Source organism: Neovison vison, chromosome 1 (genome assembly GCF_020171115.1).
Source record: "Neovison vison isolate M4711 chromosome 1, ASM_NN_V1, whole genome shotgun sequence".
Classification (NCBI taxonomy): domain Eukaryota; kingdom Metazoa; phylum Chordata; class Mammalia; order Carnivora; family Mustelidae; genus Neogale; species Neogale vison.
Window position 1 is genome coordinate 118,367,721 of NC_058091.1, and position 23,318 is coordinate 118,391,038.

A 23,318-nucleotide genomic window follows, 5' to 3' on the forward strand; every position below is an offset into this window, starting at 1 on the left:
TTCTTTGTCGCTTTTACGTACATTTTGTTCTTTTTAAGGATCCACAGCCTCTCAGATTTCTTTGAAGATAATAACTACTCTTACCCTAAGTTTTCGAGCCCCATGTCAGGCTCCCTACTTAGCGGGAAGCCTGCTTCTCCCTCTCCCGCTCCCCCTGCTTGTGTTCATTCTCTCATTGTCTCTCTCTCTGTCAAGTAAATAAATAAGATCTTTAAGAAAGAAAAAAATTCTTTAGTCACAATTGAAATTTTATTATTATTTATTTTAAACTTACTAGGAGAACCTAAAGGTCAGCTCTCTTTTACTGCAAATAACTACTATATTATTTTTCAACCATTGTTTTTACAAACTGGATAAAAGAAATCTCTTTACTCAATTTATCTGTTTACATTATCACATATAATTGAATACTACCCATTGATGAATAGCTAAGTCAGTGGCTTAGTGTAGAGATTAGAATCTGCTCTGTTAGAGAATATAGCACTGTATTTGAGCTGGTTTGTGTTGGAATAGAATAGAAGTTGAATTGCTGGGATAGGAGCCAGAGGCCTTCTGCTAAATGAATTGAGTCCAGATGACTCTTCCAAACCAGTTGTACTTGTTTTCCTATCCAGCTCCACATTGCAGGAAAGGATTTTTAGTCCTTAGGAAGTAGATCCACAGTGGACTTTCCATTGACTCCTATACAATTTGCGCTGGCTTCAGCAAATAGTAAATGCAGTTTTTGCCTCTGGAGACTCCATAATCTTTAAACCACCCGACAGCCACTAGACCTGGGGAGATCAAACGGACCCAGCTGAGGTGCCACTTAGCAGAGAGCTTCCCACACAGGAAGTTAATTTAAGGACTCTTGAGTCTGATTCACCTTGAGGGGACACCATGTGACTCAGAAAAAGCTACGTTTCTAGGTTAAATATCACAATAAATGTAACTTGGTTACACTTTAAGCTTAAATAATTAATAGACACAAACTTGTATTAAAAAGAAAACAAGGGGCGCCTGGGTGGCTCAGTCGTTGAGTGTCTGCCTTCCGCTCAGGTCATGATCCCAGAGTCCTGGGATTGAGCCCCATGTCAGACTCTCTGCTCAGTGGGGAGCCTGCTTCTCCCTCTCCTCTTTCTGCTGTGCCTCTGTGTCAAATTAATTAATAAAATTATTAATAAAATAAGTAATTAATAAAATATTCTTTAAAAAAGAAAAGATAATCTGGAAGAAATGGATGCATTCCTAGAAACATATAAACTACCAAAATTGAACCAGGAAGAAATAGAAAGCCTGAACAGACCCATAACCAGTAAGGAGATTGAAACAGTCATTAAAAATCTCCAAACAAACAAAAGCCCAGGGCCAGACGGCTTCCCGGGGGAATTCTACCAAACATTTAAAGAAGAACTAATTCCTATTCTCCTGAAACTGTTCCAAAAGATAGAAATGGAAGGAAAACTCCCAAACTCATTTTTTGAGGCCAGCATCACCTTGATCCCAAAACCAGACAAGGATCCCATCAAAAAAGAGAGCTATAGACCAATATCCTTGATGAACACAGATGCAAAAATTCTCACCAAAATACTAGCCAATAGGATTCAACAGTACATTAAAAGGATTATTCACCACGACCAAGTGGGATTTATTCCAGGGCTGCAAGGTTGGTTCAACATCTGCAAATCAGTCAATGTGATACAACACATCAATAAAAGAAAGAACAAGAACCATATGATACTCTCAATAGATGCTGAAAAAGCATTTGACAAAGTACAGCATCCCTTCCTGATCAAAACCCTTCAAAGTGTAGGGATAGAGGGCACATACCTCAATATCATCAAAGCCATCTATGAAAAACCCACTGCAAATATCATTCTCAATGGAGAAAAACTGAAAGCTTTTCCACTAAGGTCAGGAACACGGCAGGGATGTCCATTATCACCACTGCTATTCAACATAGTACTAGAAGTCCTAGCCTCAGCAATCAGACAACAAAAGGAAATTAAAGGCATCCAAATCAGCAAAGAAGAAGTCAAATTATCACTCTTCACAGATGATATGATACTCTATGTGGAAAACCCAAAAGACTCCACTCCAAAACTGCTAGAACTTATACAGGAATTCAGTAAAGTGTCAGGATATAAGATCAATGCACAGAAATCAGTTGCATTTCTCTACACCAACAACAAGACAGAAGAAAGAGAAATTAAGGAGTCAATCCCATTTACAATTGCACCCCAAACCATAAGATACCTAGGAATAAACCTAACCAAAGAGGCTAAGAATCTATACTCAGAAAACTATAAAATACTCATGAAAGAAATTGAGGAAGACACAAAGAAATGGAAAAATGTTCCATGCTCCTGGATTGGAAGAATAAATATTGTGAAAATGTCTATGCTACCTAAAGCAATCTACACATTTAATGCAATTCCTATCAAAGTACCATCCATCTTTTTCAAAGAAATGGAACAAATAATTTTAAAATTTATATGGAACCAGAAAAGACCTCGAATAGCCAAAGGGATATTGAAAAACAAAGCCAAAGTTGGTGGCATCACAATTCCGGACTTCAAGCTTTATTACAAAGCGGTCATCATCAAGACAGCATGGTACTGGCACAAAAACAGACACATAGACCAATGGAACAGAATAATGAGCCCAGAAATAGACCCTCAACTCTATGGTCAACTAATCTTCAACAAAGCAGGAAAGAATGTCCAATGGAAAAAAGACAGCCTCTTCAATAAATGGTGTTGGGAAAATTGGACAGCCACGTGGAGAAAAATGAAATTGGACCATTTCCTTACACCACACACAAAAATAGATTCAAAATGGATTAAGGACCTCAGTGTGAGAAAGGAATCCATCAAAATCCTTGAGGAGAACACAGGCAGCAACCTCTTCGACCTCAGCCGCAGCAACATCTTCCTAGGAACATCGCCAAAGGCAAGGGAAGCAAAGGCAAAAATGAACTTTTGGGATTTCATCAAAATCAAAAGCTTTTGCACAGCAAAGGAAACAGTTAACAAAACCAAAAGACAACTGACAGAATGGGAGAAGATATTTGCAAACGACATATCAGATAAAGGACTAGTGTCCAAAATCTATAAAGAACTTAACAAACTCAACACCCAAAGAACAAATAATCCAATCAAGAAATGGGCAGAGGACATGAACAGACGTTTCTGCAAAGAAGACATCCAGATGGCCAACAGACACATGAAAAAGAGCTCCATATCACTCGGCATCAGGGAAATACAAATCAAAACCACAATGAGATATCACCTCACACCAGTCAGAATGGCTAAAATCAACAAGTCAGGAAATGACAGATGCTGGCGAGGATGCGGAGAAAGGGGAACCCTCCTACACTGTTGGTGGGAATGCAAGCTGGTGCAACCACTCTGGAAAACAGCATGGAGGTTCCTCAAAATGTTGAAAATAGAACTGCCCTATGACCCAGCAATTGCACTACTGGGAATTTACCCTAAAGATACAAACGTAGTGATCCAAAGGGGCACGTGCACCCGAATGTTTATAGCAGCAATGTCCACAATAGCCAAACTATGGAAAGAACCTAGATGTCCATCAACAGATGAATGGATCAAGAAGATGTGGTATATATACACAATGGAATACTATGCAGCCATCAAAAGAAACGAAATCTTGCCATTTGCGACAACATGGATGGAACTAGAGCGTATCATGCTTAGCGAAATAAGTCAAGCGGAGAAAGACAACTATCATATGATCTCCCTGATATGAGGGAGTGGTGATGCAACATGGGGGCTTAAGTGGGTAGGAGAAGAATCCATGAAACAAGATGGGATAGGGAGGGAGACAAACCATAAGTGACTCTTAATCTCACGAAACAAACTGTGGGTTGCTTGGGGGAGGGGGGTTGGGAGAAGGGGGGTAGGGTTATGGACATTGGGGAGGGTATGTGCTTTTGGGTAAATTGGAAGGGGAGATGAACCATGAGAGACTATGGACTCTGAAAAACAATCTGAGGGGTTTGAAGTGGCGGGGGGGGTGGGAGGTTGGGGTACCAGGTGGTGGGTATTATAGAGGGCACAGCTTGCATGGAGCACTGGGTGTGGTGAAAAAATAATGAATACTGTTTTTCTGAAAAATAAATTGGAAAAAAAAAAAAAGAAAAGATAACTTGTCATATGTTTCAAACACAGTAGTACTGAATGACTAAGAATGAAAGGGTAGAAAAAGGCATATCAGGCAAATAATAACCAAGGGAAAATTTAGATACTAATTATAACATTAAGCAAAATAGAATGTAGTTGAAAAGCATGTAGAGGGACAAGAGGGACACTTAATGTTAATAAAAGAGATAGTATAGGGGCGCCTGGGTGGCTTAGTAGATTCAGTGTCTGCCTTTTACCCAGGTTGTGATCCCAGGGTCCTCGGATCAAGCCCCACGTCAGGCTCTCTGCTCAGTGGGTAGCCTGCTTCTCCCTCTCCCTCTCTCTGCTGCTCCCCCTGTTTGTGCTTTGTCTCTGTCAAATAAATTTATTTTTTTAATTTTTTTTTTTTTAGATTTTATTTATTTGACAGACACAGTGCGAGAGGGAATACAAGCAGGGAAAGTGAGAGAAAATAGATGGTTACAGGTTTTTTTAATTTTTATTTTTAAAAAGGTGTGCAGATACAGAATGGTGTGATTGGTTGTTTGTCCTTGTGACCACGTGGCCGACCGGGGATGCAGCTCACTGCCACTGTCTGGTATCACAAGAGAGTATCATACCACATAGCACTAGACCAGGAAGTATCATACCACATAGCACTAGACCAGGAAAAGATCAAAATTCAAAGTACAGTTTCTACAGAATGTGTATCACTTTTGCACCATCATAAAGTAAAAAAAATCATATGTCAAACCATTGTAAGTCAGGGATTGTCTGTATATATGCTCTGACACATGCAGTAAAATTAGAAATCAACAATAAAGTTAGCTTGACAGAGAAATATATATTTGGAAACAGAAAAAATGTTCTAAATAATTCTTTCTTTTTTTTTTAAGATTTTATTTATTTACTTGACAAAGATCACAAGTAGGCAGAGAGGAAGGCAGAGAGAGAAGGGGAAGCATGCTCCGCTCCTGAGCAGAGAGCCCTATGCAAGGCTCCATCCCAGGACCCTGAGATCATGACCTGAGCAGAAGGCAGAGACTTAACCCACTGAGCCACCCAGGTGCCCCCTAAATAATTCTTGAGTTAAAGCACAAATCACAATAAAAATTAGTAAACAAATAGAACTGAACAGTTGAAAGCCCTTCATACCATAACTTACTGGGTATAGCTCATTCAGTTCTTTGAGGCTTAGAGGCTTTTATTAAAAAGCAAAGTAGACATTAAACTAAGCAATCTATCCAGTACCCTAGAAAAAACAACAGGATACACTCAAAGAATGTAAAAGGATGGAAATAACAAGAAAAAGGGCAAAAATTAATACAGGAAAATATAAATGATCAACAAAACCAAAAGTGGGTTACTTTTATTTTTCTAATAAAATAGACAAGCCTCTTGCAGGACTATTGATAAAGGAAATGAGAAAAGGTAACAAATAAATAAGAAATAACCATAGAATATAATAGAATCTTCTACATTGTGAGAGTGCTGCTATGTAGAGCCATAAACACAAAAATTAGAAAACTTTGATAAAAATTTTCCAGAAAGGGACACTTGGGTGACTCAGTCAGTTAAACACTGGCCTTCTGCTTGGGTCATGATCCCAGGGTGCTGGGATCAAGCTCCACCTCAGCTCCCTGCTCAGTGGGGAGCCTGCTCCTCCCCCTCCCTCTCTGCCCCTTTCCCTGCTCTTACTTGTGCACTCTTTTCTCTCTTTCTCAAATAAATAAATAAATAAATAAAATCTTAAAAAAATTTTTTTTTGTTCTAGAAAAAACTACCCAACCTACACAAAAATTAGAAAACCTGAAGGTACCTGGTGTCTTAGTCACTTAAGCAACTGACTCTTGATTTGGGCTCAGGTTGTGATCTCAGGGTTGAGATTGAGCCCCACATCGGCTACGGGCTAAGCACAGAATGAGCTCCAGAGTCTCTCCCTCTCCCTCTTCCCCTCCCTCTTCCCCTCCCCCATTCATTCGTACTCACACTCTAAATACATAAATAAATAAAGTCTTTAAAGTTAGAAAACCTGGGGCGCCTGGGTGGCTCAGTGGTTAAAGCCTCAGCCCTCAGCTCCGGTCATGATCCCAGGGTCCTGGGATCGAGCCCCACATCAGGCTCTCTGCTCCCGCAGGGAGCCTGCTTCCTCCTCTCTCTCTCTACCTGCTTCTCTGCCTACTTGTGATCTCTATCTGTCAAATACATAAAATCTTTAAAAAAAAAAAAAAGGTTAGAAAATCTGTATACAGATTATTAATGTTTGTCAAAATTAAGTGTTTAATCACCTGCTCACAAAAAAATACTAAGATTAATTGAACTTTACCAAAATTTCAAAAATACATGTTTTTATCATTTTTTTTCAAGATTTTATTTATTTATTTGACAGAGAAACACAAAGAGGGGTGCGGCTGGCAGAGGGAGAGGAAATGCAGGCTCCCTGGGGAGCAGGGGCCCTGATGCTGGGTTCAGTCCCAGGACCCTGGGATCATGACCTGAGCCAAAGGCAGATGCTGAACCAACTGAGCCATTCAGGCGCCCATATATATATTATAAGATTTTATTTATTTATTTGTCAGAGAGAAAGAGCGAGTGAGCACAAGCAGGGAGAACAGCAGACAGAGGGAGAAGCAGGCTGCCTGCTGAGCTGGAAGCCTGATGTGGGACTCAATCCCAGGACCCTGGGATCATGACAAAGGCAGCTGCTTAACCAACTAAGCCACCCAGGAATCCCCCGCCCCTATATAGTTTTATCTTAAAGAACTGTTTCAGAAAAGAACTATACCTCTTAAGGCTGGTATACTCTTGATCGGTGATCAGCAAGCTTTTCTGTAAAGGGCCAGATAATAAATACTTGGATTTTGGAAGCCACGTGGTATCTGTCACAAATATTCAGTTCTGCTGTTATAACATGAATGAGCCCATACATAATACTTCAGTGAATGAGCCTGGCTATGTTCCAGTGCAAGCTTATTTACACAAATCAATGGCAGGACATATTTATAGTTTGCTGACCCCAATCCTGATAATTAGAAGTAGAAAGGATGGGCGCCTGGGTGGCTCAGCTGGCTAAGTGTCTGCCTTCAGCTCAGGTCATAATCCCAGGATCCTGGAATAGAGCCCTGCGTTGGGCTCCCTGCTCAGTGGAAAGTCTGCTGCTCCCTCTCCCTCTGCTGCTCCCCCTGCTTGTGCTCTTTGTCTCTATCAAATAAATAAATAAAATCTTTAAAAAAAAAAAAATCCCAAGTAAAAGAAGAGCAAATAGGATCTGCAGCTTTCTCAAAATACCACACAACTAAATTATCCCCAAAATACAAGTCTCAGAAAATATGTTTATGTAATTTACTTCATTAAGAGATTAAAATTAAATTATCATCTCAGTAAATAAGGAAAAATTATTTTAAGTTCGGTATCTAGGGGCGTCTAGCTGGATCAGTCAGTAGAGCATGTGCCTCTTCATCTTGATATGACTCATAGGTAGTGAGTTTGAGCCCATGTTGGGGGTATATTGTACTTAAAATAAAAAAAAGATCTTTAAAAAATAAAATTCACTGTCTCTCCATCTTGAAAGTTGTTAGCAAACTAAAATAAAATTCCTTAACATGAAAGTTGGTCTTAATAAAACCGGCAGTAAGCATCACAGTTTTGAAATCTTCTGGGTATTCCCAACAGACAGGAAAAAGGCAGTTACGTTTGCTCTCATGCTACCATTTAATACTGAACTGGGGTCCTAGCCACTGCAGTAAGACAAAAATAAATAGAAATTGTAAATATTCAAAAGGAAGAAGCAAAATTGTTATTTGCAGATGATATAATTATTAACTTAGATGATATAATTATTAACTCAGAAAACAAACACAACGGAAACTGATACAACTAGTAAGAGCATTTAGAAAGGTTGCAAACATAAGATTAATATGCAGAGTCCAGCAATGTTTCTTTAAAGCAGTAATTGATTAGAAAATACATAACTTTTTAAAAATACAAACCATTCATAGCAACAAAACTGAACTAAATCTAAAATGCTTTGCTGTAGACTAGTGCAGGATATTTACAATAAAAATAATAAGTTTGTTGAAAGAATCAAAAAATACCTAAGGGAGAGATACAGTCTATTCCCTGATAAGACTATTGTAAAGATGTATTTCTTAAATTAACCTAAAAATTCAATAATAAAAATAAACATCCCAAAAGGATTTTTCAGAGATCTGAAAAACTGATTTTTGATATTTTAATATTTATATGGCAGAATAAAAGTACAAAAAGGGCTTTGAAGTTTTTGAAAAAGAACAGAGGAGAGGGGACTACCCTTGCAGGTATTAGGATAAAGCTGTATTAGTTCAAACCACACGATATTAGTATACAAATTGACAACTAGATTGGTAAAACAGAATGATACCTACTGGATCTGTTCTGGAGCTTCTGGACCATTGGGTACTTGGGAATAAATTCCCAAATTAATTTTGATGGATCATATTATAAAACTCTTCAAACTATTAGAAAAAGTATGGGAGATTGAAGGAATACTCAAAAGACAAAAGGAAAAGATAAGTAAAATCAACAATATCTTACAAAACATGTTTAGCATAGGACATCAAAAATGAAGACAAATAAGTTAGAGAAAGGCAAATACATTTCATTTCACTCATATATGGAATTAATAAAAGAGAGAGAGTTACACAAACCAAAAAACAGACTCGTGTAACTATACAAACTGATGGTGACCAGAGGGAAGGTTGGCGGCGCGGGGGGGGGGGGGGGTGTAATGGGTGAACTAGGTGATGGGGATTGAGGAGTGCACTTACGGAAGACCACATATAGAATTGTCGAATCAGGGGCACCTGGGTGGCTTAGTGGGTTAAAGCCTCTGCCTTCAGCTCAGGTCATGATCCCTGGTCCTGGGATAGAGCTTTCTGCTCAGCAGGGAGCCTGCTTCCCCGCCCCCTCTCTGCCTGCCTCTCTGCCTACTTGTGATCTCTGTCAAATAAATAAAATCTTTAAAAAAAAAAATTGTCAAATCACTGTATTGTATACCTGAAACCAGTGTAACACTGTATGTTAACTATACTGGAACTAAATTTAAAAACTTAATAAAATTTTTTTAAAAAACGAAGATAGAAGACAGGTATCAGGCTGAGAGCAGAACATATGTTTATCACAGAGGCTAAGTATTAAGACAGAATTTCAGAAGATCATTACAATGGTCAATAATCAAATAAGAAAAATGGATAAAATAGTATGAATTCCCAAAAGAAATCTGAATGTCCATTAAACAGGAAGAAGTACACTGTTAGAAAAATTATGCAGTGTAATTTCATACTCCTCATGTTGACTTAAAATTTAAAAGGCTGACAACAAAAAAATATTCAAGAGGAACGAGAGTGATGGGAACTTGTACGTTGCCTGTGTACTTGGAGAATACACCAGGTAGTTACTGCTGTATAACAAGCTGTCCCCAAACTCAGTGGCTTAAATTGGTTAAGTATTGGTTGTTACTCACAAGTCCATGGGTCTGCTTCCAGTGTCTACTCCTCAGTACTAAACTGAGTGGACTGCTCCAATGTCTACAGCCGGCTCTGGGCAGAGTAGGCAGCTCTGCTCCTCTTAGCTAGGCTTTCTCGTTTGGAGGTCAGCCGGCTGTAGGCTGCTTTCTCTTACCCTCGGCTGAGACAGGTCTTTCATCCTTTAGGAGACTAGCTCACATGGCAGTGGCAGAGTTCCAAGAGACAGAGTGGAAGCTACAAGACCTCTTGAGGCCTAGTCTTGGAACTGGTACAGCGTCAGTCTGCATTCTCTTGGCCAAGTCACAAGGTCAGCCTCGTAAAGGAGTATCCCTTGATAGGAAGAACTGTAAAATCACATTTCAAAGGACATGGGGACAGAAAGAGGTAGAGAATTGTGGTCATTTCTGCCATTGATGTACTGCATAGAGGAACTTGATAATATGTGGGGAAATTGGTGGTACTTTTATCCTGTGATTCAGAAATTTGATCTTAAAGAAACTGACACAGGTGGTGGGTTGTAACAAGGATATATCTACAAGAGAGGTTTTGGGTTTGGGTTTTGGGTTTTGCAGTGTTTTTTTAATCGCAGAACTAAATGTCTACCAACAAGCAGATGAATTAATTGTGGTAAGTTCCTAAAGTAGAATATTGTTCAGCAACTAAAATGAATTAATTTGAACTACATGTTTCAGTATCTCTAAAACTCAGAACCATGAAATTGAGGGGACAGAATTGCAGAAAGTAAATCCTTTTTTTTTAATTGAGTAGAGGAACATACAGAAAATACTGACCAATACTACCATGAGTAATGGCTAGATACCTAAGTAGTACAAGTATAAAGACATGCAAGAGAGTGATAAGCACCAAATTCAGATGAGTAGTTACCTCTGAGGGCTGGGGAGTACACACGGGGTTTCAGTGGTACCACTAGTTTTATTTCTTTACAAAAAATTTAAAAATACATGGGTGCCTGTGTGGCTCAGTCAGTTAAGTGTCTGTTATGATCTCAGGGTCATGGGATTGAGCCCCTAATTGGGCTTCTTGCTCAGCGGAGAGTCTGCTTCTCACTCTTTCTCTCCCCCACTCTTGCGTGCACGCACACTCTCACTTCAAATAAATAAATCTTAAAAAAAAATAAACACAAAATGGTACATTACTATTTGACAAAGCTGGCCTGAATGTCTGTTATTTCTTTACTTTTTTGATGTTTGAAATATTTCATTTAAAAAACAAAAAGTCTGGGGCGCCTGGGTTGCTCAGAGGGTTAAAGCCTCTGCCTTCAGCTCAGCTCATGATCCCAGGGTCCTGGATCGAGCCCCGCATTGGGCTCTCTGCTCAGCGGGAAGCCTGCTTCCTCCTCTCTCTCTCTCTGCCTGCCTCTCTGCCTACTTGTGATCTCTGTCTGTCAAATAAATAAATAAAATCTTAAAAAAAAAAAATCTCTGGGATGGGATTTCACTGGACTTAATCATGATGGCGTCCCATCTACTTTCATCTGTCTTTAGTGTGACTCTTTTCCTGCGTTACTTAAGTTTGGCAGGTACCAGAAAGGTGTGTGTATTGAAGACCATATATATATTTTTTTTTTTTTTTTTGAGAGAGAGAGACAGTGAGAGAGAGAATGAGCGAGGAGAAGGTCAGAGAGCGAAGCAGACTCCACATGGAGCTGGGAGCCTGATGTGGGACTCGATCCCGGGACTCCAGGATCACGCCCTGAGCCGGAGGCAGTCGTTTAACCAACTGCGCCACCCAGGCATCCCCGAAGACCATATATTTTTGTTCCTGGGTTTCCTCATACACATACTTGCATGAGAATGGCTCCCCTGAGCTGGGGATCTGGGCTTATCGGTTTAATAGAGCAAGCTGTTACACTACAGTTGGATCTGGGCTTATCGGTTTAATAGAGCAAGCTGTTACACTACAGTTCCCTTGGATGTTCATAATTGTTTCGGGATACTCAAGTCTTCCTCTGAGAGCTACCTTCTAAATCAAAGCAAGTAGCAGGAAGTGTTCTGATACAGTACCAGAGTACCTGCCTAGAAGCGGCTTTAACCATACCGATTATTTTTCTCACGTAGCAAGCCCAGAGGTTGGACATTCATTATGTCATTGCTTCAGCAGCTCGGCCACCTCAGGACTCAACTTCAGTTCAGCTTCTCATTGAGTCTCCTGCCCTTCCCCTGAGGAGCACAAGGTGACTGTAGCAGCTCCAAGTTTTCAGGTCCCCACTTGACAAGCAGGGTGTAGGGTTTCTTTTTATGCAGCTCTTTATCATGGTGGGAAATCTTTTCCTTCCATGAGCCCCCAAGAGACAACCTCTCAGAAACCATTGGTCCAGAACTGGGTCATGGCACGCCTGAACCTGTCACTGCAGAAGGGAGCAGAATTCCCTGCGCTATTCCAGGTGTGTCATAGCTCTTCCCTGAACAGAATCCAGGTCTTACTGGTAGCACAGTGGAAGGAAGAGGGCCGGTGCGCTAGACACCCGTCAGTGTCTGCCAGAATGTCCACCTTAGAGTAGAAAATAGATTTCAGAAGGTGATGATCCATTTTATACCCACTCAGACTACAACGACACAGCCAGGGCTCTTCGTGGTGGCAGATTGTCGGAGGGGCGTTCTCCAAGGCTGGTCCATTGGCAGTGCCTCCACCCGAGTCTCGGGTGCTTGGTGGGAGAGCTTACTAGCAGGAAAGACAGCATCACGGGACTCTCGCTAGTTGGTACTTCAGTCTCAGCAAAACATCCCAAAAGGGGAAAAAAAAAGAAATTTGTAGGGTTTTTTCTTTTTAAAAAGTAAGCAATTGCCCAAATTATTTTTGTTAACTAGTCCGAAAGTGCTAGAATTAAAGTATTATACTTAGAAGTTCAAGGCAGCGCTTACCTGCATGTCGTTGGATAATGAAGGGCAATATTTTTTTTTCTTTTTCTTTCTTTTTCCTGTTTTTTAAGGGGAGTTCTTACTGCTAGCTAAAATGAGCTTTTAAATAAAGTCTCCTTCTCCGGATTTTGGGGTTTTTGACATATAGATTGAAATTATAACTGCTTTTATATGATTTGGAGAAGAACAAGTCCATCCCAGCACCCTGCCTAGACCAGACTTCCATAAGCCCGGACTCAAATCTCATCCCGAAATGTTGGAGCCAGCTCTCTGTCTGATGTGACCCTGACACCTACCCCAGCCCACATGCGAGAATCATGTGAGCGACAAAAATAACTCTCTCCTGGTGCTTGTGGCAGCAGTTGACAGGGAGCTAGCTCAAAGCTAATTGGACGGTGGAGAAGCATGAAAACGTAAAATGTTGCAGTGAACTCTGTCTTGGAGGACCTTTGCCTCTGAGGAATCTTCCTTTTGATCAGCACTATGACTTTCAAGAACTGAAATCCTCTTGCTTACGAAAGAGGCACCTCCTCCTAAGAAAACTGGAAAATAAAAGAATATTTCTTTGCTTTTCATCATAGACTCATTGGCAAGATCACCTTAGATAGAGTTCTCCAAAGTAGATCCCCTAAATATTAGTATAAAACTTGAAACACTGAAGCAAACAAAGCTATTGTTAATTTCCACAACTTGAAGTTTAATTAGAAGTGAAAATAAATGCCACTAAAATTTCTTTGTGCAGATGCCATTATTTAAGTTACACTAGACTTCGTAAGAAGACATCTATTTTTTTTTTCAGATTTTATTTATTTATTAGAGAGCATGAGTGGGGTGAAGGCAGAGGGGAAGCAGGCTCCCCACTGAGCAGGGAGCCCTGGGACTCCCGTGTTGTGACCGAAGCCGAAGGCAGATGCTCAACCGACTGAGCCACTCAGGCCCCCCAGAATGTATCTATGTGATAAAGAAAAATGCAAAGAAAAAAAAAAGAAGAAGAAGAAAGAAAAAGAAAAATGCTTTAATGCTTTTTCCAACTACCTTTGTTAAAGTAAATCAGATATGTGTTGATACAGAAAACACCATTATTAAACAAAAGTTTTAAATAAGTTGTATTGAACTGTCATAATATTAATTGCTCCCTTAAGAATTGGAGATTGGGGGGCACCTGGATGATTCAGTGGGTTAAGTGACTGCCTTTAGCTCAGGTCATGATCTCAGGGTCCTGGGATCGAGCCCTGCATCAGGCTATGTGTTTGGCATGGAGCCTACTTCCCCGCCTCTCTCTGCTGCCTCTCTGCCTATTTGTGATCTCTCTCTCTCTGTCAAAAGAAACAAATAAAATCTTTAAAAAAAAAAGAATGGGAGATGGGGTGGTTCAGGCAGTTAAGTGTCCGACTCTTGATTTTGGCTCAGGTCATAATCTCAGGATCATGAGATTGAGCCCTGTGTCAGGCTCTGAGCTCAGCATGGAGTCTGCTTATCCCTTGTCCCTCTCCTCCTCCTCCACTCCCTACCCCCATGAGTACACACTCTTTAAATAAATAAATAAAATCTTTTTTTAAAATTAGAGATCAGGGATGCCTGGGTGGCTCAGTTGGTTAAGCGGCTGCCTTTGGCTCAGGTCATGATCCCAGCAACCTGAGATCAAGTCCCACATCGGGCTCCTTGCTCAGCAGGGAGCCTGCTTCTCCCTCTGCCTCTGCCTGCCATTCTGTCTGCCTGTGCTCGAGCGCTCTCTCTCTCTCTCTCTGACAAAAAAAAAAAAAAAAGAATTGGAGGTCATTTTCTTTTCGAAACTTTTGGTTTCTTTAGGGAAAAAAATTTTAATTGAACAGTTAAAACTGCTAAAGAGAACTATGTCTCTACTTTGCAGAAGAGAAATGTGAATGATGCCCTTTCTGAGCCTCTGTGAATCTCCTTACCTCCCTCCCTCCCCACCAACCTGATGGATGCTCTAGGCCCAGTTGGTGGGGACCACAGGCAGGAGCACGAGTGTCACGTCTCAGGAGTTAATCTGAGTGTTCAGGCTACCGGGGTGAGGGTACTGAATTGGTTTTCTAGTCTAGGCTGGCCTGCCAGCTCGTCCCACTTGTTCAGGCAGCTACATTGGTTAATTCATAAAGTACAATCTTAGTCTTAGCTGGCCGTGGAGTGCAATTATCTCTAAAAATGTAAAGAGTCAGATTAAGGGCACCTGGCTGGCTCGGTCAGTGGAGTCTGTGGCCCTTGATCTTCATTAGTTCAAGCCCCACATTGGCTGTAGAGATTACTTAAATAAATTCAAAAAAATTTTTAAACATGTAGAGAATCAGTTTAAATAAGGAAAGGTAAACATTTCCATTTCAGTAGACCCAAAGCCATATGGGGGAAAGAATGGATAGGAAATGAACAGGCATGTTGGCAAGAGGAAAGAAGAGAATTGACAGATAATTCTCAAAAATTAATTTTAAAATATAGCTTACCTAGGAGTCTAGGCATATAAATTGGCCTTTATTTTAAATATCTAAATATTTAAAGAACTTCCGGAGTACTTATTTCGAAATTTTCTTCATTCTGTACAGACTTAATGAGTACCTCTTGTCTTTAGAAAGTATTTTTGCCTCAATTTTTAGTTTATTACAAATTTAGTTATAAAATAACAAGGCAGTGGAAATTAAAAACAAGTTACAGCATTTCTTAGGCACTTCCAGGGATTCATCCTTCTCTTGCTCTCCTCACCTCTAGCAGGGAAAGATAAAAGATAGAAAAACCAAAAGCTAAAAAGACATAGCTTGGCACAAAAGTTAGGTGGGTACCATCTCTATAGAAATAGGGTAGAACTCCTGAATGTCATGGGAAGACTGCAGCCTGACGGGCCTTGGGTGGCTAGTGTTCAGAACCCTTGGAGTAGGAGAGCCCACGTTCCCAACGGAAAGGATACCAGGAGCTGAGACTTTTAGAAAGGTGTGCACCTAGGTAAGGAGAGGACACAGAAGCAGTGCACCGTAAAAGATGGAGCCAAACTACACCCTGGCTCTGCCTGCAGTATTCCCTGGATATCCTTGGAGCAGAAGCTTCACAAGTAAGCCTTTCACCAGCTGGAACATGAATTCACTTCAGATGAAATGAATTTTATGGCATGGCCTGACAAGGAACTTAAGTATGTTCAAGCTGTTCAAAGGTGAATGAAGGAATAACTTTAAATTTAAAAGAACAAGAAATCATGGAAACAAAGGCATACATAATGGAAACAGATATGTAAAGAACAGGTAGAAATGAAAAACATGCCTAGAGATAGGATAGCCCTAGTTTTGATAGGCTGAAAAGAAAATTAATCAATTGAAACAAACTGAAAAATGTGCCTGTGATGCATCAGAAAGACACAAATTAAAAAAAAAATACCGAAGGGCCAATGGGAGATACGGAGTTTATGCACAAAAGCCTCACCACTGTATGAAGTTGCCACCTCCCTGTCACTCTGTCCATCATACCATTCTGTGCATCTCTGTCAATTCCTGTCACTAGCAGAATCACCAGGTTTATGTACTTGTTAACTTACGCCTTCCTGAGCTGCTTCTACAAGGTGCTGAGCCCTGTTTTTCAGACATACTGTATGCAGACAGCCAAGAACGAGTCAGATAAGGATCCTGTGTTCTTGGATCCTGTGTTCTAGCCTATTCATCACTGTATCTCTGACACGTATTAGGCAGTCAATGTATTTGTTGAATGAATGAATGAGTGAGTGAGTGAAGTAATTAATACCTCAAAATATCTTCCGTGTGGCTTCATGGCCTTGATGACCTGCTGTGTTTGGCCGGCATGGCAGTGGGGAGAGAGACGCGGAGATGAGAGGAATCCTCCCTCCCTAGAGCACACCCTGCTGTTACCAGTCTGTGACACTCAGAAAATACTGGTGTGACCTCTATAGACCTAGTCATCCTTGGGTTTTGATTCAGAATGAGACCAGCAATATAAACAATATTAATGTGTTAATTCTTCTTCACTTTTCAGGCTGGAGTAAAAGGGACATTGGGAAGATTAGTTGGAATTTTTGAGGTAAGCCTGTTAAAATCTTTGGTGCAATTGGTATCATGTTAGTAACCATGTAATACGGATATATGTATTTTTTTGTCTTCATCCTTCAGGCTGCTATAACAAAACTGAGTGTCTTGTAAACAATAGAAATGGGTTTCTCACAGTTCTGGAGGCTAGAAAGTCCAAAATCAAGGCCCCAGCGGACTCACTGTCTGGTGAGGACCCACTGCCTGGTTCATAGTTACTAGTTTCTCCTGCTATGCAAAAGTAGTATGTTCATAGGAAGCCTTTTGTAAGTCAAAATGGTAGAAAGTGAAGAAGCAATTAATTTATATGGTGATTTTTTTTAGCACTTCCAAAACCAAAAAACAGTCTCTCTGAGGCTTTTCTGATACTTCAGGATCCATGTTGTTAACGGTTACATAAAATAAGTCAAGCTAACGCACAGGTGTGCAGAGCCCCAGTCCACAGTTCTGGCAGCTCAGTGAGGGAGTGCTGAGTGTAGTTCCCAGGGAAGGAGCCCGGCTGACCACCCTCTCCTCTCTCACGGCTCCAGGTGGCCACTGCTTCTGATAGCTTGCTACAATGGAAATGCTGAATGCTTCTTTTGCTTTTCACTTTTTTTTTTTTTTAAATAAACGCAAATTCCTCTTCAGATTTCTTTCAGTTAGCAAAAGCGGGTACTGATGTAGGTCTTTCATAAAAGTGAAAGTGAAGTGGCTTACCTAGAATTTTTGAAAAGCAGGGAGTTCTTGTAGCCATTTTTCTGTTTTCACACAGTGAAAGGGGGATGGTTGCTCACTGGGGCATCTTTTATCCCAAGAGTCAGCCCTTCTCAACCCAATCTGCTGCCAGATTGGGAGCTCCTAATACTACCTCCTAATACTAACCCATTGGGAGTTAGGATTTCAACATCCTAATCATGGGGGGACAAAAACATCTAGTCCCTTGAGGTCCGAGGGTAGACGCCATCTTTGTTTTGCTGTGTTTTCAAAACAAAGCAGCACCAAGAGAATAGTTTACTTTATTTTTCAAAATCCCATAGTCCCCTTCAGACAAATAGAATTATTTCAAGTACAGGCGTAGCCTCAGAGATACTGTCGGTTCAGTTCCAGACCACTGCAATAGAGCATTTATTGCAATAAAGCAAGTCAAATATTTGATTTTTGTCAGTGCATATAAAAGTTATATTTATACTATATTGTAGTCTATGAAGTGTATATATACACTTACAATGTCTGTATCAATGTGTATGCCTTAATTTAAAAATACTTTATTGCTAAAAAATGCTAATCATCATGAACTTTCAGTAAGTTACAGTCTTTTTGCTGGGAGAGGGGATTGCCTCTGTGTTGATAGCTGCTGACTGATCAGAGTCATGGTTGCTAAGAATTGGGTTGGCTGTGGCAGTTTCTTTTTTTTTTTTTTTTTTTTTGGCTGATTCTTAAAATAAGTTTGCAGGGAGCCTGGGTAGCTCAGCCATTAGGCATCTGCCTTCGGCTTAGGTCGTGTTCCCGGGGTCCTGGGATCAAGCCCCTCCTCGGGCTCCCTGCTTAGCGGGAAGACTGCTTCTCCCTTTCCCACTCCCCCTCTCTCACTGGGTCTCTGTTTGTCAAATAAATAAATAAAATCTTAAAAAAAAAAGTTTGTTGCACCAGTTGACTCTCCCTTTTGTATATATTTTTTCTGTAGCAGACTGTGCTGTTTACACACAGTACAACTTCTTTCAAAATTGGGAGTCTGTCTTCTCAAACCTACTGCTGCTTTATCAACTATGTTTATGGAATATTCTAAATCTTCTGTTGTCACTTCAACAGTCTTCACACAATTTTCACCAGGGGTAGACTCCATTTCAAGAAACCACTTTCTGGGCTTGTCCATAAGCAGCAGCAGCTTCTCGTGTCTTCAGGTTTTACCATGAGATTGCAGCAATTCAGTCCCATTTTCAGGTTCCACTTCCTTCCTATCTTTTTTGATAGAGAGCATAAACACAGGGCAGTTGGAAGGAGAGAAGGAGAGAGAGAGAGTTTTAAGCAGACTCTCTGCTGAACACAGAACCCAGTGCAGGGCTCCATTTCACGACTCTGAGATCATGACCTGAGCTGAAACCAAGAGTTGGATGCTTTGGGTCCCTGGGTGGCTCAGGTGGTTGGGCGACTGCCTTTGGCTCAGGTCATGATCCTTGAGTTCCAGGATTGAGTCCTGCATCAGGCTCCCTGCTGAGCATGGAGCCTGCTTCTCCCTTTGGCCCTCCCCCTCTCATGCTCTCTCTCTCTCAAATAAATAAATAAAATCTTAAAAAAAAAAAAAGAGTTGGACGCTTAACTGACTGCAGACTCCACTTACTCTAGTTCTCTTGCTCTTTCTACCACATCTGCAGTTTCTTCATCCACTCAAGTCTTGAATCTCCCAAAGTCCTTCATGAGGATTGCAATCAGCTTCTTCCAAACTCCTGTTTTGTTGATATTTTTTACCTTTTTCCATGAATCACGATTGTTCTTTATGACATCTAGATGGTGAGTCCTTTCCAGAAGGTTTCCAGTTTACTTTGCCCAGATCCATCAGAGGAATCACTCACTCTCTAGCAGCTCTAGCCTTATGAAGTGTATTTCTTAAATAGAAGGACTTACAAGTTGAAATGACTCCTTGATCCATGGTCTGTGGAATGGATGTTGTGCTAGCAGGCATGGAAACATTCATCTTGTCCATCTCCATCAGAGCACTTGGCTGACCAGGGACACTGTCAATGAGCAATCTTTTTTTTTTTTTTTTTTTTTGGCTATTTATTCTTAGTAGCATATAATGCATTATTTGTTTTGAAAGGAATCTTTTTTTCTGAGCAGGAGTTCTCAACAGTGGGCTTTAAGTATTCAGTAAACCATGTTGGAAACAGGTGTGTTGTCATCCAGGCTTTGTTCCATTTATAAGAGCACGGCAGAGTCGATTTCGCTTAATTTTTGAGGACCCTAGGATATTTGGAATGATCCTTGAGCCCTGGCTTCAACTTGAATTTACCAGCTGCCCCTGATCAGAGAGTCACTCTGTCCTTTGAAGCTTTGCAGCCAGGCATTGACCTCCCTAACCATGAAAGTCCTAGATGACATCTTCTTCCAATAGAAGGCCGTTTCATCTACACTGAAAAGCTGTTGTCTAGTATAGCCCCGTCATGGATGATCAGAGATAGGTCTCCTGGAGAACTCGCTCCAGCTTCTCCGCCAGCACCTGCTCCCCTTGCACTTTTGTGTTACGGAGACCGCTTCTTTCTGGTTTAACCCACATGAAGCCACCTCTGCTAGCTTCAGACTTTTCTCCTGCGGCCTCCCCACCTCTCTCAGCCTTCACAGAACTGAAGAGAGCGAGGGCCTTGCTCTGGGTCAGACTTTGTCTTAAGGGACGGTTATGACTTGCTTGATCTTCCATCCAGAACATTCAAACCTTCTTCAAATCAGCGGTAAGGCTGTTTCGCTTTCTTGTCATGCATGCGTTCACTGCAGTAGATCTTTTAATTTCCTTCCAGAACTTTTCCTTTGCATTCACACCTTGGCTAACTGGTGCGAGAGGCCTAGCTTTCAGCCTGTCTTGGCTTTCAGCGTGCCTTCCTCACCAAGCTTAATCATTGTGAGCTTCTGATTTAAAGGGAGAGTAGAGCTATGCAACTTTTTTTCTCACTTGAACATTTAGAAGTCACTGTAGGGTTATTAATTAGTTAATCTTGTTTTATAAGTTGTTTTATTTTTTTATTTTTTTTTTTAGAGTTCATTTATTTATTTGAGAGAGAGAGAGGAGCACAAGCAGGGGGAGCAGCTGGCAGAGGGGGAGAGAAGCAGACTCCTCGCTGAGCAGGGAATCCAATACGGGGCTCTGTCCCAGGACCCTGGCATCATGACCTGAACCAAAGGCAGATGCTTAACCAATGGGGCTACACAGGCACTCTTCATTGGCCTAATCTTAATTTTGTTGTGTCTCAGGGAATAGGGCGAAGGATGGAGAGATGGGAATGACCAGTCAGTGGGATTTATTGCTTGAGTTCACTATCTTACAGGGGCATCCTTTCTGGGACCCTAAAACAATTACAGTAGCAACATCAACAGTTATTGATCACGGATCACCATAACACTTATAATAGTAACGAAAAAGTCTGAAGTACTGTGAGAATTACCAAACTGACAGACACAAAGTGAGTAAATGCCATTAGGAAGAAGACATCAGTAGACTTGCTTGACACCACATTGCCACAGACCTTCCATTTATAGCAGAGGCAGTGTCTGTGACGCACAAACAAGGTATGCCTGATATGGTTTATCCCGTCCCTACCTCTCTTCCTCTTCTCCGAGATACAAGGCAGGGACATAAAGTATAGAGAACACTGAAGGAAAAAGAAGATAAAGTAACTATATAGCAAAGGTGGAAAGAACAAGCTAAGAGGCTGGGTAGAGGTTTGGAGGAAGGTGGAAGGAAGTGAGAAGTGGGGAAATAAAGATGAGCAAAGTTAGTAGGAGAAGGGGAGACGTGCCAGATCATCAGCTTGCTTGCGCTCATGGAAGCCCCACCCACCCACAGCCTCTTCTCTTCCTTGTTCTTGCGAGTTACATTTCTCAAGGGGTCACAAACTTCTTCTCACAGCCCTCCTGGGAAGTTGTACTTAGGGGAAGGGGAACAAAAAAAAGAGATTAAAGCTTGGGCTTTAGAAGGCCAGCCAAAGAGCACAGCCGTAAATGCAAGTGTGGCATGTTTTAAATAGGCCATCTGGCACTATTCCCTTTATGACTGTAGGATGATTAAAAGTAAAAGGAATGCTTGTGTCTGAGCTCTCTGGACATATGGCTAAGAGTGTGTTTCACTTAAGTAATCTCAGCTCTCTGAGGGAAAGCTCTTCTCTGTCCTTTTCTCTTTGCCCTTCAGAACCAGGAGAGGAAGCACAGAACGTATGTGTATGTGCTTATTGTCACAGAAGTGCTAGAAGACTGGGAAGATTCCGTTAACATTGGTAAGTTGTCCCCAGATAGCTTTCAGAATGCTCCCCACCACGGGCCCTTGCCACGCCACAGGTCATGACCCAGACCTAGAAACAAGCCTGATGAAAGAAGCCATAGAAGAATATGTTTATTGGAACAAGCGTGTCCATTTTGATGAAAAGTAGTGTTTTGAAATATTCAAAAGAAAGCTGAAGGTGGGTACCTGGTCAACCAATAGAAACATGGCGCCTAAAAAATAAGAAATGTGGTTTCTAACACCGAACTGGTCCACCCACAGCAGATAGTAACCCTCGTCCACAATGCTGGGGCCACCGCTGGCCACGAAACCCCAGCTGGGAGCAGGACCTTGGCTGTTCCTTGTGATGCTTATTCATACTGTTGGAGAAAGCTGCTGGTTTGGTGGGGGGAGCCTCTTCCTCCAGAGTTGTGTGGTAGAAGCACAGCAGTGGGAGCAGTTTCCGGTTTTACCCATACTTGCCTTCGGATGCCCCTCCTTTTCTCCTGAGGAGCCGTTCTCTGATCGCTCAGATCACTATTGGGTGTGTGTCTTTGGAACTAAAAACTTAGTTGATTTAATGGTTGGATCATGGTTTAATCTTTTGCCTCTGAAGGAAAGTATATTCTAGGAAAGTGTAATATTAACTTAAAAACCGGTTATAAATCAGCAAACGGATAGAATCCAGTTGCTGAAACCTCTCCCTTTATGGTGCGTGTGGGCTTTGCTACCGTGCCCCTCACACTGCTGATGTGGGTGTTTTGTGGCCTTTCGGCTTTCAACGGCTTTGTATCTGGTAAGAATGCAATATGCTCAAGTAAATGAATTCAGTAGGGGTTTATTAAAAATAGCCTCCTTGACAGCCAGTGCTAGGGCTTAAAAAGGAGACAGAGATGAGTGTGGCATGGCCCTGTCCTCAGAGCACTCTGTCAGGCAGGAGTCACACACTTGTGATATGAATTGTCAAGGTACCGTTGCTCTATTAATATCCAACAGGACTTTCACCTTGTACTACTTGCGAGAATTGAAATACCGAAATAGTCTAAAATATGGAGAATAAGCCTGTGAGCTGTCCTTCAGATGAGCCTTTTTCGGGTGGAAATTGGCTTTTAAACGTACGCCTCAGTGAAGGATAAGTGAGCTGAGGTACATTCGTCTGATGGAATGTCGCACAGCTGTTAAACACGGGCTTCTGAAAGCTAATAGACCATGGCAGAGGGCTTGTGAATCATTGTTGGTGAATGGAAAAAGCAGGGCATAAACTTATATATACACTAATTAGAGCTATATTAAAATAGGAATGTGAAATGAAAACAAAAATGAGGTTCTGGTTTTCACCTAAAGAAGAAGGCAGTGACAGAGGGAAAGGTAGCATTGCCGAGCGGGGCGGTGGTGAGAATGACATGTGGCACACACAGGCTGGGCTGGGGAGTGGGATGGCCCTGCTGGAAAGCAATTTGGCATTACAGAACACGAGGCCTTTAGAGTCCACATGTTTTATTCTTAGGATCTCAGTTCTAGGCCTCTTCTGGGAGGTTAAAAGAAAGAAAAAAACAGATAAAGGTTTTTGTTGTTGTTGTTTTTGAAGAGCGAGAGTGCTGGGGGCTGAGGGAGAGGGGAAGAGAGAGAACCCTAAGCAGGATCCACGCCCAGCTCAGAACCCAGACATGGGCTCCATTTCACAACCCTGAGATTGTGACCTGAGCCAAAATCAAGATTCAGATGCTCTACTGCCTGAGCCATCCAGGCGCTGCACATATTTTTTTTTTATAACGTAGACAAGTAAGTAAGAAAGAGTGTGCAATAAAAAAAGAAGCAATAACAATAAT

The 23,318-nt window shown here is 41.3% G+C and overlaps 1 protein-coding gene across 1 annotated transcript in view; it reads left to right on the forward strand.

The window, feature by feature from the left end:
* The window catches only part of NUDT3 (nudix hydrolase 3), a 120,196-nt gene that overhangs the window by 87,312 nt on the left and 9,566 nt on the right, over positions 1 to 23,318 (forward strand). The window contains exons 3-4 of the mRNA XM_044255047.1: positions 16,495 to 16,539; positions 21,421 to 21,505. Coding sequence (XP_044110982.1) covers positions 16,495 to 16,539; positions 21,421 to 21,505 — 130 coding nt within the window. The remainder of the gene's footprint in view (positions 1 to 16,494; positions 16,540 to 21,420; positions 21,506 to 23,318) is intronic.